At 35.7% G+C, this 16,031-nt stretch overlaps 1 protein-coding gene across 3 annotated transcripts in view; it reads right to left on the bottom strand.

Moving 5' to 3' along the window:
• Nucleotides 1–1,541: 1,541 nt before the first annotated feature.
• The window catches only part of STXBP5 (syntaxin binding protein 5), a 95,894-nt gene continuing 81,404 nt past the window's right edge, over nt 1,542–16,031 (bottom strand). For all 3 annotated transcript variants that reach the window (XM_080342780.1, XM_080342779.1, XM_080342778.1), the window contains 7 exons: nt 14,828–14,878; nt 10,395–10,634; nt 8,582–8,951; nt 5,973–6,138; nt 5,055–5,166; nt 2,715–2,935; nt 1,542–2,009 (listed from right to left, as the gene is read on the bottom strand). In XM_080342780.1, the coding sequence (XP_080198906.1) occupies nt 1,968–2,009; nt 2,715–2,935; nt 5,055–5,166; nt 5,973–6,138; nt 8,582–8,951; nt 10,395–10,634; nt 14,828–14,878 (1,202 nt within the window). In that variant the 3' untranslated portion in view covers nt 1,542–1,967. The remainder of the gene's footprint in view (nt 2,010–2,714; nt 2,936–5,054; nt 5,167–5,972; nt 6,139–8,581; nt 8,952–10,394; nt 10,635–14,827; nt 14,879–16,031) is intronic.

Here is a 16,031-nt window from a genome sequence, read left to right on the forward strand (position 1 = left end):
TTAAGTAACTGGAATTAATATTGCCTCAGTAGGTATGGGACAGAGTCATCAGGAAATCATAATGATGCTTGTTCAAATTGTCACATCCTCATTTGTCAAGTTCTTTGCACAGTGGGCATGGTACGGCATGCCCTCCTACTGGCAAGAGAATTCACTTGTCTTTTTAAATTAAATGTTATACATAAAATCAGAGAAAGTATCAATTTGTGCTATGAAGTCCAAACATACTTGCCTTTCATTTGAAAAAGGAATCAAGAACGATCAGTAACTTCAATATTGCACATAATTTAAGCGTTTTGTAAAGTTGCCCTATCTATGTACCTGCAACATCATTTTACAATACAAATACAACTGAGGTTTTGCTCTGGGAACATTCAGAAAGTGTGCAAAAAAACCCACGCAGAATGTGGTGCTTGGAGGAAAAAATGTGAATTATTAATTTCAGACAATGTAGATCTTTCAGGTTCTAAGTACTCCCTTTTATAAAACAAGACCAGTCAGTAACTATTCCTGCTTTGAGAAAAAAAAAAGTCTAAATTATTTTTTAAATGCAAACATTTTAAGGAATTCTCTCTTTTTCAAAGAGCTCTGGTCATTCCCACTGTTACAGCTCTAGTGCAGCAGCCATTAACAAGTTAGCGCAGCTGTATTATTTACCTCACCCAAAGTGAGCATCGTTTCACCCATTCCTGAAGTTTTAGTGGACACTTACCACTGCCCACACTACTGAAAACACTGCTTTAGAGACTAAAACCCAAACTTCAGGCCCAACTGCCTTTAGCGCTGTGTGGGGCTGAGATAGGTACTTGTAACTTACTAGCAGGATTTAGAAATTTGCTAAACAATATACTGACAACTATTAAATATTAGATGCTTGCCATTACTCATGCATCAGCACCTCCAGAGTGTAAAACTGTTTGAAAACCTGAGTCCATGATTATCTGATATCATAGTAAAGGACTAAAGGGGCATCTAGAACTTAATTTTGAGCAAAATTATCTCAGCTATTTTCATTAATGGCTGTAAAGGTACATTCTTTTAAACATTTATAAAAATTCACAGCATGAATGGAACCCACAGCCAATTCTAAATGTTATACAAACAGAACCAATAACTATTTTTGGCAAAAAATAATATTTAACTGAAGTTGAAGTATTCTTACTACAATGAAGATGTTACCACATTTCACATTGCACGGCCATCACACAAATGAAAATTCCCAGCATGACACATTTCAGTCATATTATTCACTTGACTTTTTTAATGCAAAAACTGTGTATTCTCTTGTTTTGCACTCCACAGAATATGATGTGAATACAAGAATACTAGATCAGGGGTCCAAGAAAAGACTATGCACAAGTCAACTATGTATACAATTTTCAACATGAAATCTTCCAAACTTCCAGCTTTTCCGATGAAAGAAGTGAGAGCAAACTTCAACTCTTCTTCAACAGTAATGGTAAATAAAGTTGAGTCCTAGAGAGGGTAAGTCAGTCAGCTACCATCCAGCAAGACAAATGACTATTCCAGCTCTTGGACCCCTGATTTATTGCCTCTCCTCACAGGAGAGTATAACACTGGCAGCAATTACAGTAGCACAAAAACTTTTGGCATATAAAATATTAACACAGGATTGACCCTGCATTGCCCCTGCCCATCTCACACCACGTTTTCCCTTTACCTTCTTTTCCACATGTTCTAGTAACCTCCTCTGTTCCAACTCTCAGCTAACCAACAGCTAAGAAACACTCAAGTTTGCTTTTTTTGTGTGTTTCTTTTAAATATAAAGCTCCTCAGCTAAAGCCACGACTGAGGTAAAACAGTAAATCAGTGTGTGATTTGTGCTAGGAAACAACAGTATCCACTGGTGAATACTCCGTTAAATTTCAATGGTCCTGCCAAAATTAATGAAAACCGAAGATTTTTTCATTGGGACAAAATTAAATAGATGTAATTGATGAGCATCATCAGAATTGGTACCACTTCTTGTCTTTGTACTTCAACATCATCTAAAAAACAAAAAGCAATTTCTAATTACTGTTTCTATAATACATCAAAAAGTACAACGATACAAATTATGGGCTTACAAAGCAGCATGACAAAGAGGGACTTTAGTAAGGCTTCTCAAAATTGCAAGAACAACATTAGTGAACAGTGAGGGTTTAGCATGATGAATTTTCTAATGGTAGAATCACTGCTAATCTTGCCTCAGATAGTAAAAGACATTTTGGGGAGAACTAGGAAGTTCAGGAGCAGCAGTTCAGGGGATGGAAAGAGATCTGCATGAAAAGCCATCCTAGTTACTGAGGAAAAGAAATAGTTTGGATTCAAACTCGCTTGGATTCATGGGGTTTGCATTCAACAGCTGGGTCTTTCTTAAGAACCACAGGCATCTCACACAGAGCATTTACTCTTCTTCTCCGATTCAGTGACAAAATCTTAAAGTAATGGGAACTGAGCCACATATTTGGAAGTCTATATGCCACTCAGAGAGAGGATACTCTCTAGACTCATGTGCCATAAGACAAAGCTGCTTACATTAATACTTAATTATTAGGATTGACAGATAAAAGTGAAGTGTCCTTTATCAAGGATATTGCATTCCATTTAGATACCTCTAACATTCCCTTGCAGAAGCCAGCTACTTGCCAGCCTTGCATTTATTTGGCAGAGAATCAGTTTAATGCTCTCAGTTTAACATGCAACCGACTCACCTCATGAGCATGTTTAGAGAAAGAATCAGCACTGTAAAGCATAGCTGCAGTTTTTTCTTCCAGTTCTCCTAGTTTCTGTCCTCTTTCATCTAGTGCCAACCGGGCTCGTGCTAGTTCTCCAACTACACCAGATGCTGCTCCTTTGACGCCTTCAATACCCCCAGGCCCTGGAATATGCTGGGCGAGACTTCTTGATGCCTTCCCAGATGCTGACTCTCCAACTGAAGGCATTTGAAAAGCAATAAAAACGGAATAGTAAGTAAGTTTGGTCATTATTACATAAATACCAATGTAACCAGTTTATAAAGAGATGTCATTTTTATCATAGACACTGAGCACCTCAACACAGGCATGACTTCAAGCAATACTTCTCAATGTTAGTATTTTATAAAATTGAGAGTTTTCAAACATATTTCAGAGTTTTCAGGCAGGTTATAAAATTACAACCTTTTCACAGCTCGAATGTGAAATTAAAACCCTCTCAATAGTGCTGGCATTACAGTCATCAACAGAATTGTGCTGGTGAAGTGTTTTTTAACAATACAGCTTGCTTCACAGGGAAGGTGTTGGGAGTTCAGCAAAGCAGAATTTCGAAGAGGCAAGCTGTGGTCAGCTCTGGAAGTGCTTTGCTGCTGTAGCCAGCATGACTCCACCAGCAGGTTTCCTATGATGGAAGTTCAGTTTGAGGTGCAGACACCTGAAGATTAGGTGTCCGTGCACTCATTATTGTAAAAATCTGGTAAAAAAATAATGTAATATAACTCATGAAAAGGCAATACAGCTGTAAGAACAAACCAGCTCATCCTAAAGTAAACACTCACAAACGGTTAGCTGAACATCTCTCTAGGTTCCAGTGACCACACTAACTACATTTCTTTTGCTCACAATGGGACACCAGCCACCTAGTTCAGCCCAGACACTTAATGGATGTTTCCATCTCATGCTGAATTGTACACTCTACAAAAATTTGAGTGAAGGCCAAAAGATTTTTGGATGCTTAAATCAAACCAAATAATATTTTAACTTTTTTTTTTTTTTTTTTTTACAAACAAATTATGATTTTAATATTTTCTTCTTTTAACCTCTTGGAAAAATAATATTAACTTTTAAAGTAAGTTTTGTTGCAGTTATTTCAAGATTTTCTGACTTTATGCTTCTAGGAAGAACGACTTAGATTTCAACTAACACTATAAACATTTTTCTGTCAATTCTCAAGAATAAAAAAGAAATAATATTCTGCTGTGACCCTCATGTTAAATATGACTATTTTAAAGCATTTTCCAATGTCTTTTGCACTGTCAGTGAACTCAATTTCAGGCTTTTTTTCCCTCATTCAGTACTATTTTCCTTCTGAAGATCTGAGTCAAAACTTGGTGATGGAAACTTGTAGCTTTAGAAGCTATGTCTTTACATTATTTCAAGAGTACTTTTCTGTTGCCATGAAAAAGCTGTTTTCTCCTGTCCCAGTCATAATAAACATGTAATTTGTGCGCATAAATTTCTCTAATAGAATACTTGACCAACCTCTCAAAGTATTAAACATAAAAATACAAATGGAATTTTTATGCAGAAAGTGACCTCTAACTACGTGATATTTGTTGAAAATGTACAGGCACAAGTAGTAAAGACTAATTTAATTTTTATTGGCTAGATCAAAAGAATAAAAAAAAAAAAGGATTGCTAGGGAGCCTTGTCTATTTTAACGGATATGTTTCATATTTAAAAGGAAACTTCTTACAAATAAACTTGCATAATATCGTGTGTTATCTAGCAAATATCCGAATAAGTGGAAGTTAAATGTATTAAACTGCTGCATGCCACCATAGTAAAAAAATGAAGCTGTAATCAAAGAAAGAATGAGAAAATGATAAAGTAATAATTACTTCACCATATCTGCTGTCCTTTCTCTCATTCCTAAGGCATCTCTGCACAAGTCAAACGAGGAAAAATAATCTAGTGAATGAACTGAAGTAGAATGAAGCTTTAATTTTCTCACTCTCCAGAATAGTGTTTTCCAGAACCAGCCCCTTTCAATTTAACAGCATTAAAAAAACTGGTAAGTACTCAAAGATGAATAAAAATGAGATCAGTTTCTTACTTTATAAACTATTCCTCAATAAATGACTTAAAGGATCCTGTGAGAAAAACAGTAGCAAGCTTTTCAGATCTTGTTGGTAAGGTGTACATCACATAAAAGCCATGAAAAGGTATTTGTCATTTCCTTTTTTTACTTTCCTCTTTGCAAATGTAACGTCTATTAACACAGGTAATGCATTTCTCAAGAATCTTTGGCTTCCTTGGGTAGAAATACCAGGAAAATACTGAATACTATAAACTTACAGAGTTCTTCTCTGTCAAGTGATTGTGCACCACCTCCAAACAGGCCTTTAAAGAATCCTCTGTTTGGTGCTTCTGGTGTTTCTACAGGAGTGAAGAGCTCGCCCAACATTTCCTTAGCAATGAAGAGGAGGCACAACAAGGCATACATTATTTCACACACAAATTAATGGAATATTTTTCACTTTAAGGACTTCTTTCATGGATTTGAATTTCAAAATGAATCTGCTTTAATAGGTATCTGCCTTTGCAAGGTGACGGAAATAAATAAAATCGTATTAAGAAAACCGTCCAAACCATCTGTTCTAATTATTGCAAGTTTATAGCTCACAAAATTCAGTAGCAAAGAAGGGGATTTGAGTAAAGCTGTATTTACCCCTCAACAATATGGCAAAACTCCTGGTTTTGTTCTGTTGAAACCATTACCTACAAATACTCATATCCATGTGTGGTACAAAAAAAATCGAGCTTACAGCCTGCATCTCTGCTATTTCAGTGTCCTATACAACTTCCAAGCTGAAGCATGGCTGAGAGTCTTTTCAAGCTGTTAATACCGCTGAAACATAATAGTTCCCTTCAAGTATCCTGAGTTAGCATTCCCTGCTTATTTCAGCATGCACATCCACCAGCATCAGTTGAACAAGGGAGTTTTGTTAACCGCACATGTTAAACAAAGAAGTCTGCTACCAATCAGATAGGAAATTAAGAAACTGTTTAAAATACAATAGGATGGATGAAACAGAAAAAAATAAGAGAAATTATTCTTTCTGAATCAGACTCTACAGTGAGAAAAATCAAAGTATCAAAGCTGAAGTGCTTGGCTTTATGACAAACTTAATTACTATAAGCATTGTGAATCTAGAACTGAGAAGCTCCAAGTGTATCCATAACAGAAAACAGTAATTTAAAAAAATTTGTTACCTGAAGATTTTCACATGTTTCTTGACTGTAGGTGAGCCTCTGTATTTCAGTCGGTGAGACAAGATAGAGTGCTTGTCCATTATTGGTGAAGCAGAATGTTCTGGCTATCCGCATATTGGTGAGTGGCAGGTAATATACATCCAGTAATGGCCTTAAACTTGGCAAACTTAAGAAATAAAGAAAACATGTTTAAATACAGCATGATTGTCTATTATTGATCAAATGGCTCATTTTTAAACCACAAACTGTTTTGTCTTCACCGTCTGCATAAGTATGACAAACAGAGTATCATTTAAGGCAATTACAAAATCTCAAAACATATTTATGAGATTAAGGTAGCACCTCAAAAGTGAAATTCAAACATCTGCATCACACGGGTTTAAAAGTATAATTTAAATGATACTCTGAGCACGTAAATCACGGATTCACTTAAATCATTATTCAGTCACTACTAATAAAGTATTTTTATAAGTATCTGCCAACAGTTTACAATTGAACATCCTGCCTCTTCTCTCAGGTGAAGAATTTCTCTTTGACTAAAAATGCAAGTCTAAAAGATCTCTCCTCAGGAACACCTGGAAATACACAGGGGTGTGCTTTAAAAGACAAACAGAATTCAGCAGCCTCAAACAACAGACTTATGAATTATGTCCATCTGTTTTGTCCGACTGCATATTCAAGAAGTCCTCTCAGGGCAAAGATTGCTTACCTTCTATTTACTGACCCTGTACATGTAACTGCAATAATTACTCATCAAGCTATAACAATGCTTTTGCTAAAATCATTCCTCTACCTCACAGTAATAATAAACACAAGTAAGAAGTGACTGAACACCTGATGCCTTCATAAACAGAACCCAAAATAAACTGCTATCTCAAAAACATCCCCTGGGAAATTTTTGTAAAAACATAATTTATGCAAGATGTTAGATGCAAATGTACTAACAATACATTAAGCAGTGTCTGCTGCAGATACATTCTGCTTAAGATGATTGTTTCTAGAAAAGCAGTGAAGTGGCAAAGTGAAGCCAAAAGCAATGACAAAGAAAGATGCAGTAACTGCAACAGTCAGCACTGGGTGGTGCTGCTTTTTTATGATATTGAGATTTCTAAATGTTAAGCCTGCATTTTACAGATTGTGGATGGCAGGAGACTTCTCCTTCCTTTCATTTGCCATAGAAGAACAGGTAACATGAGTTCAGAGGCGAGTTCTACAGGTAAGAAATAAAATGCAATATTCTCTTGTAAGCACATCACCCAGAAATGGCACTTCTGCTGTGCATTTATCTAAAAAAAGAATATTCCTAAGAGCAAGTTAATAACAGGGAAGTGCTTTGCTTCAGACCGATGGAAGCCTAAAATGTCCTTACAGCTTCAAGACAAAAACAACAAAAAATATTAGATCAGACAGGCAAAACATGATATCCAGATTGCATTTTCAGAGTATCGAACAAATCTGTAACAGAATCGTAGGTCCTATCTAAACTTGTTTCAGTAGATAAGTATGGGACATCTTGGTTATGATACAACACACTGACAACTTTACACAAACAGCACATGAAGTCTCTTCCTGGCAGCACAATAAACCCTGAAGAAAACCAGAATAAACAGTCTCTGAACATTATTCAGTTCAGTTTTAATTAGGGAAAATACAGTGATTGCCCAGCAAGGTGAGCATTTTCTAGAGATGTTTAGAATATATGTTGGGATATAGATCAATGCAGTTAACAGACTTACATCCTATAAGTAAGTTTTGATTGTATCAGATCAGCTTTAGTTTTATTCTTAACAACTTCCTGAAGAAGCACCGTTTTAGAGAATTTCCCAAGCTGAGAATTTGTTTTTGCAACCTTAAAAATAACCTTTTAGGAATTTTACTGGCACAAATTTATAATGCCATGTTTCACAGTCATCTTAGCATTAGCCAGGACTAAAACGGAAGTGCAAGTGTGTATATATATATATATATATATATATATATGTATATACACACAGTGCTATTCAGAATAAAATAGCATTTGGAAATATTAAAGAAAGGATGTATTACATAGGTGAAAGGAAAATATATTCAAACATTACTTTTATACACGTTTAAGTTCCTAACTTAAATCTCTTTCTTTAGATTACTTATTTCTATGCTACAACCACAAGCTATTAATCTTGCCTTTATAGCCCAAGTTTAAGACCTTCAAGACATGAGCAGGCTACACAAGAAGTAAACTTGAAGCATGAGTGTGATGCAAACAGCTGCACAAAAACATGCAGAGTTGTGGTCAGGTACCAGCTGAATGTCTGATCAATGCACTTTTCTCCATTAGGGAGTAAATTCACATTTGAGAAACAAAATCAAAGATGTATATCACATGCTTGGAACTATTTGTTGACTAAGAATAGCTTGAGCTAAACTGGTAAACTTTTTCATGTGTTAAAGGCACGACTTCCAATAAGAATGCATAATCAAAATTATCCAGGCTCAAGTGTTAGAGGTTCATCAATACTGAGTGAATATAGATTTGTTTTATTCATTTTCTTATGGAAAAGGACACTTTCTGTCTAGCAGAAGACTATTTTTTTCTCTTTATATTTAAGTTACTACCAAACAGGTCTTACCTAAAGGTCATAATATGTCCATTGGCACAGAAACATGCAAGGCAGATACTGTTACTCAATGACACTATATCTCCACGAAGAACAAAAGAAGTCTCTGTTATGTTTTGCTTATAAATACAGTTCTGGGATGGCAGTGAGATAACTTTTGCTTGCTTCTCCGAACATATCACTGCATATTGGTTTTCACTGATTTCCTGAGAGGAAGAGGGGGACACTGAGACAGGTCGTCGCTTTTTTGATTTATCTTTTTCATCTTTATCTTCAGGAACATTGTGTTCTCTCCACAGTTCATGTGCTGGTGGGACCAGAGATCCTGTGGTATCCAGAAAAGCCATTCTCAAGATTGCCCCTTTTAGCCTCAGGATGGTTCCTAGGAAAAAGAAGTTGAGCACCTTTCTAAATCAATTCTCCTGAACTGTCTTTCAAGATACAAAATATTCCTTAAAGCGGTCAGTAAAATGAAAACTAAACAAGAATCTAGGCTTGCCTGTGTAGCAAAACAAACTTAGAAAAGCCTTTGGACAATAATGTGAAAACCAAGGAAGCATGTGCAATAGCACATATGCATTCAAGAAAATGTTAAACTAGTTTTCAAGAGTTAAGCATATGCATACTCTTCCATTAACTTCAACAGAAACCTACACATTTCTAAGAGAGTGAAGCTGGAATACACATTTGGATTTGAGTTCAGTGTCAAACTAATTTCATTCACTCCAGAGGAATACACTGTGTGCTTAATATCTACAGTAAATGCTGTTAGCCCAAGGTGAGCACCACCTCTTTCTTCAATACAGACACATTCACACATTCAGAAACAAGCAACCTGTCTTTATGTGTGTGTGTGTTTTCCCCTTGCAGCTTACATTTGAATCCACTTCTCTAAGATAAAACGAAAGAGGGAATGTTCCCTCCCAATTGTTTAAATCACTGTCTCTGTATGCCCGATCTTGGGCTCATGCATGTCTTATTTTACTTATATTTATTCACATGGAAGTAAAAACATGAACATTTGCTATGTACATGAAAATAACCACATCACGCATATGGCAGTATCTTTTAAGGTTCATACTGCAGATTCAGTGATTAAAGTAACTGTCCAGTCTGCAGCATGGCCTTTACAATCCTGTTACCATGTCTGAATACTGCTGCCAATACCATACTTGATAACCACAAGTGAAATATGGTCTAGAGGTCACACTATTCCTAATCACTATTTCAATCAAATGGAATGGCAATTTGCACATCCTGAAACTATGAGTGTGAGCAAAGTAGAGCAGAGCAGCATATTCTGCATGAGACAGTGGTAGCAGGAAAGCAAACCATTAATACATAATTAAAACAAAATCAGTTGCTGTGTATCAGAAAACAAGATACAAGACCTTTCAGAGCAATCCAAACAAATATTCTATCACATTTAAAGTTAGTTGTTCAATATACAGCCCTTGATTTATTTACTTTTTATAAAGCAGGAAAATTACTCAAAAAAAAAAGGAACATTTGAAATACGCATCTCTTCCACTATCTGTTTGACAATTGCCATGTACTACGTTAAGGTTAGAAAGCATGTTTTTTCTCAGCAAATATACATTAAAGTGGTATTTTTATATTATATGAGAATGTATTTTCAACTTTGCAACTTCGAAACTCTGGTAATGAAGTAATCAGTCTAGATTGTTAACATTAGTAGCTAGATCAATGAAGTATGTATAATTTCCAACTGATCTATAACAGAGAAAAATAGTTTATCTAAAGTAAGAACGACACCACCAACACTTTATCGAAGTATACTTTAGCCCATTTGCTTTGTACATACCACTAGGAGAAACAATAACTGGCTGAAGAAGTCTTTGCTCTCCTCCTGGGGGTAAGTTCAGGACAATGACAAGCACTGTACCCAGTGTGGTCCCAACCCACAGGGACGGGGAAGGTGATGTATCAGCCTTTCTTGTGAAAGTCTCACAAAAATGAAGAGCTGAAATTGCCTCACGTGTCTCTTTATCAATGCTAGTTACACTAGAACTCCGGGATCGACTGAAAGAGTTGTCTTTCACATCTGAAAATAAATCAGTATTAATTAAAAAGAATGGAAAAATGTAGGCATGAAACCAGATTTTTTTTGTTCTTTAGCATGAAGTATACACTATAATTCTGTTGATTATTACTCCAGCACTCTTCCTCAGTCATATTTCCTTTTGGCCCTGTTTTCAATGCTATACCCTGAACAAAGCACCCAATCTTTTTTTGCAGGGGTTGCAATTAGGTAATTGTCATGAACAATTGTTATGCATATATCTGTCTTCCTAGGACAGAAAAATAACAGCTAAACAGGACTCCTCCTTTAAAAAAAAAAACAACAAACCAACCAAACAAAACACACACACAAAAAAAAGCCCCCAACAAACTGAATTACAAACCTCTCTGCCAATTAATTCATTGATCAGATTAAGAAATTGTCTTCCATGAAACACGGTTTCATAAACTTGTGAAGATGCAACTACTTCAGTTTAAGAACTGCAGTTACATCCAGACAGCATGATAACACATAAGCTGTAGTGACTCAAAATAACATTGTGCCGCTTTAGGAAACTGTATGGAGTAGGTTTAACAGGCTATTTACACACAAACTTTTAGCAAGAGAAATATTTAATGCTATATATCAAATACCACCTGGTACTGATATGCAAAGTTGAAGATTTCTGTTTTGAATACTGTACAAAATTGCACTCATATACTTCTCAGGAAATCTTGCTTACTGCTTAGCAAATAAGGTTCTCGTAGCAGAGAGTGAATTCTACTATCAACAAAAGCCGCAAACCAGTAAATGTGCTTCTAACTGTGTGCTGTTTGTACACATGGCGATACTTAACACATCAGCATGTCTGAATTTATCTCGCTCGCAAATTAATGCTTTTCTTTAACTCATCACTCCAAAATTCAAAATTTCAGCATAAGACAGCCCTTACTAGTAACAGCTTAATGCAATTTATATAATGGCTTTTAAAAAATTAAGCTATTGTTTTGGAACTTTTGGGAGGGTATAGATGTAATGGTCATCTTTAAAGCAGGTTTAAGAGCAAAAGAGCAACATTTAACCACATGCTTTCTGGAAGTATCACTATGTTAACTTCATTAAATTATTGCAAGACTTTCTACAAAGAACACCTAACATGCATCTGAAAAGCATACACGCTAGATTTCAGCTGACTAAATATATCTACTCAACATATACAGTCTATCTTCTCAGGACATATTTGTTTTCTTCCAACAAGGATAGAAAAATTGTCTTGCTAAACTTCAGCTAAGTGAAATTTAAAACATGGATTATAAAAAGAAAGTAGGTCGGCCGCTCGAATGTTGACATCCTAAAGTTTTCACATTAAAAAAAAAAAAAAATCAAATCCAGAGTAAAACAATGAAAACAGATATTTTTTTAAATAATTCCTCTAATGAGCACAACCTCTGAAGATGCTTGCTTCTCCAGGCTTGACTAAACTTTGTTTTTTCAACTCTTACATGAATTAAACAGTCTGAATATAATCATATGTTAACTGCAATAGGCATAAAATCAAACGTGCACTTGAGTTGTATTTGGTTGAATATTTGAGGACCATGTGTACAAATTCCGGAAGCATTGGAAGGGACAGGAAAAAAACCCATAAAAAGTAACTTGCGGGACAATACAGGCATTGTGAAGAGTCGACATTCATTCAGGAAAGAGAACTGGGAGTAAAGAGTTTGACTGCATTAGTGTATATTATATACCCTGAAGTCAGGGAAGAATCTATGATGAGTTAATGGATTAGTTTCAGATGAAAAGGAGGGAACAGTGTGATGAACAGCTACAGACCTCTTTGTCAGAAAGATGAAAAGATGAAGCTCTTTCGAGCCACTAAACTAAGGGATAGGACCTAGTGGTAATGGTACCACCTGGATTACAACATCGAAGAGCAATGGTATAATGCAGACTATGTTCAAGATAACTTCTGTTTTAGAAAGTGGAGGATAAACACAGAAACATGTAGTTTAGGATTTTGTTTTGGTTATTTAAGTAGGAAAAGAGGCAGGGTAAAAATTTAAAGACAGAAAAGTAATTTGAAAGAACAAGATCATGGAAGAGCAGGTTTCAGGAAGCCATAGAAAGAACAGAGAGTAAATAAGCACAATGAATTTGGGAGAAAGGCATTTCAATAGTCTCAGAGCCAGTAGATAGGCCCACATAAATGACCAAAAAAATCCAAGCAAGCAGACAATCGCTGAAGAACGCTATGTAAAAGCTATCTTGCTAGGAGAAAAGATAAAAGTAAAATAAATAAAGATCATAATTGCCTGAGTTATTTACAGACCTGAAGACCTACAAGAATGTTACACGGAACAAAATCAGGTATCTAAGTGCAGATATCTACACATGTGCAAAGTCACACAAAACCAGTCAAAGGCTATTTAAAATTTGGAAAGGACAAAGTATTTTATGAGTATACGAGAAGTGAGTTGACCAAAAAAAAAAAAAAAAAATCCATTATTTCAGTAGAAAGAACAGCAAACATTAAGTTATGTAGAACATGCTGAATCTCAGGATTGGAAAATACTGAATTTTGGCTTTTTTCTCTAGTCTTCACAAAAACCCCACCCTTCTTAGTACTTAATGCTATAAAAGAACTATAAAAGAACTGGGAGTAAAATAACAGTAGAAATAGAATAAATGAGATAATATCTAAGTACAAATGTGGTCCAGTTTGCAAAGTATGGTAAAATTCACCCTAAACTGAACTTATCTCTAAAACATTAATAAATATAGTAAGGAAGAACCAGACAGACAGATTGAGGGGGGGGGGAAATCAACTTTTTTTTGCTCTCTTGTGCCAACAAGGCCACAGTTAAGTCCCTCTGGTTCTGAGCACAGCAGTTTTAGAAAGATGAGGAAAAATTCCAAGTCCAGATGAGATCAACAGAAGCCATCCTAGACTTAGACAACATAACCTAAAAAAGGAGAAGGAACTGAACTTTATGAAAAAATAGTCTGCAAAAATGAAGATTAGAGATATGATGACAGATTTCAGCAGCTTAAAAGATGGCTAACAAAAAGATAGGGAACACTCGTTATCCCTGTTTATTGTGGAAAGGACAAGAAAAAGTTAATATGGAAGCAAGGAAAACTGATTAAACAACAGGGAATTTGTCTGACCAAAAACATTGGAACTTTCTGTTTAGGATTTTTCTGAAAACTTATTTATTGGAGGCTCATGAGTAGATGAGGGGTTGAACTGTCAGCCATATGGATCCTTGCCTTAGCAATGGATTAAAGGCTCTCTGAGGGTTTCTTCCAACTTCACATTTCTCTGAGTGGAGCAAGCTGTAAGTGTACATCGTAAATCAGGGTGGTCCCACTCAGTTTCAGGACACCCCAGTGGACTCTTTCCTTGCTGGTAGCAGCAGTTGTCAAATACACAGTTCTGCAGCTGCCTTCTCCTGGGCTTGTGGCAGTGACTCTGCTGGAGGAGGGGAGGGAGCTGTGGCAGCAGAAGGCAGCATCTACTGCTGTAGGTCCACAGCTGTCCCCCATCGTCTTCAGAGAACAAGGCAAGGAAGCTGGATCTGAGCTACAAGCTGGCAGTCAAAGTACTAAAACAATAATAAATCTACTGATTTGTATGCTGTTCTAGTTATGCAATATAATGAGCTTTAGTGCTATAGACTTCACAACTGAACTGCTTACATAAAAAGGTACCATGCTTTTTCAAGAAAAATGAAGTCCTCAGACTGGTCATCCATCTGAACAGCTGTATATTATTTTTGTTTAAAGAGTGGTCCCCAACAACAATTAACATTTGTAAAACTACATCCAGCTGTCTGTTGAGTGGACCTCAACATATCCTGTTAGTCTTAAAATATTTAATTTTTCAATTTAAAAATTATTAGATGATTCGAAACAGGCAGCAATTTTCCTTATATTACCTGCTTATTCATGCTTTTCCTATCACAATTCTACTGATAAAGTGAGTGACAGATGCCTAAAAATTGTGACAGAAGTGCGATAAGCCATGTACAAGACTTGCAGGCTTACCTTATGATGACAGCAATGACATTTTGTGCCTGAGGGCCCCCAAAAAGAGTGGAGTTAAAATTTTAGTTCTATACTTTGAATAAATACAACATAAAGTCACGGTAGTTTACATAATTTAGGACTCTAATGTACTCACATTCCGTAAAACAGTTTTAGTAAAAATAAAGTCAACTATGTAAACTTACCTAAATCAGGCTTTAACTCAGTTGGCAAACTTAGCTTCCTGGACATCTTTGCTGAAAAGTGAAGTATATCCTTTTTTTAAAATGAATAAACATTATTCTGCTGGCCTTTATTTGCCTCTTTCTCCATATTTAGTATACCATTATTACATTAATTGCAGTACTCAAATAGGATTTCTACTAAAGCAAAGCCTCACTTCCACATGGGAGGGCTGCAAAGTAAAGCATGAAAAATACCAAAATCCCCAAATACAGAATTTTATTACTTTTGCCAAGCTTCATTTCTCCTCAGGTTTTAGGCAGAACTTGATGGACTGGATGAATTTTGCTTTGGCTCAACCTTGAGTTTTATCTCCTCAGGTTAGAAGGCAGAACACAGACTCTTGGCTATTGCAAGAATCTACACTGAAGTTTACATAAAGTTAACATCCCGTCCCCTCTTCTCTTTGAGATATTTAAAAATAGAGAAAAGATGAATTTTAATAACACTAAAATCTTAATGTACATATGTTAAAAGCTAGTAATGAGATGCAATTCGCAACCTTAGAAGAATGAAGACGTTACAGAGAATAATTACGAAATCAGCATCATACAAGCACTTGCAACACTGTCAAAAAAAGAGTATAATTTTGATAATATTGCTGAAGTAAAAAATAGCATTTGACCTCATCCCTGACTTGGAAAATTGTCTTTATAGGAATGGAAATCTTACAGTCCATTTAAAATGCAGTACAATACTAACAAATGCTGCCATAATATAAGTTACTAGTACTAGTACACTAGTAGTCATATATCCCTATACCATCTTTCTTTCAAGAGTTACTGGAGGAGAAATAATTTTGACATAGCTTAACTAGAAGACCAGGGCTAGACTCTGAATTTATTTCCCAGCCACACGCTTGAACTTTGATATATCATTTAATTCACTCTCTTGTAAGAGTAATACTTCTCTACCTAAAGTAGATGTTGAGAACAGCCTCTTAATTCTATGAGTATCTTGTAATGGATACCCACCATAAAGCAGCCTGAATCTTGCTGCTTCTCTCAGCTAAAGATTGAGCTAACTCATTCTAATTATCGTTTTAACAGGAATCATTCAATTTTCTATGTATCATGAAGAACAGCATGTGATTTAAACTTACTTCCACTCCTTCAAAAAGTGAAATACTTCAGTGTATCATCAATTATGCTCATCAATATTGCAAGT

This window comes from Nesoenas mayeri (assembly GCF_963082525.1).
Source record: "Nesoenas mayeri genome assembly, chromosome: 3".
Taxonomy (NCBI): domain Eukaryota; kingdom Metazoa; phylum Chordata; class Aves; order Columbiformes; family Columbidae; genus Nesoenas; species Nesoenas mayeri.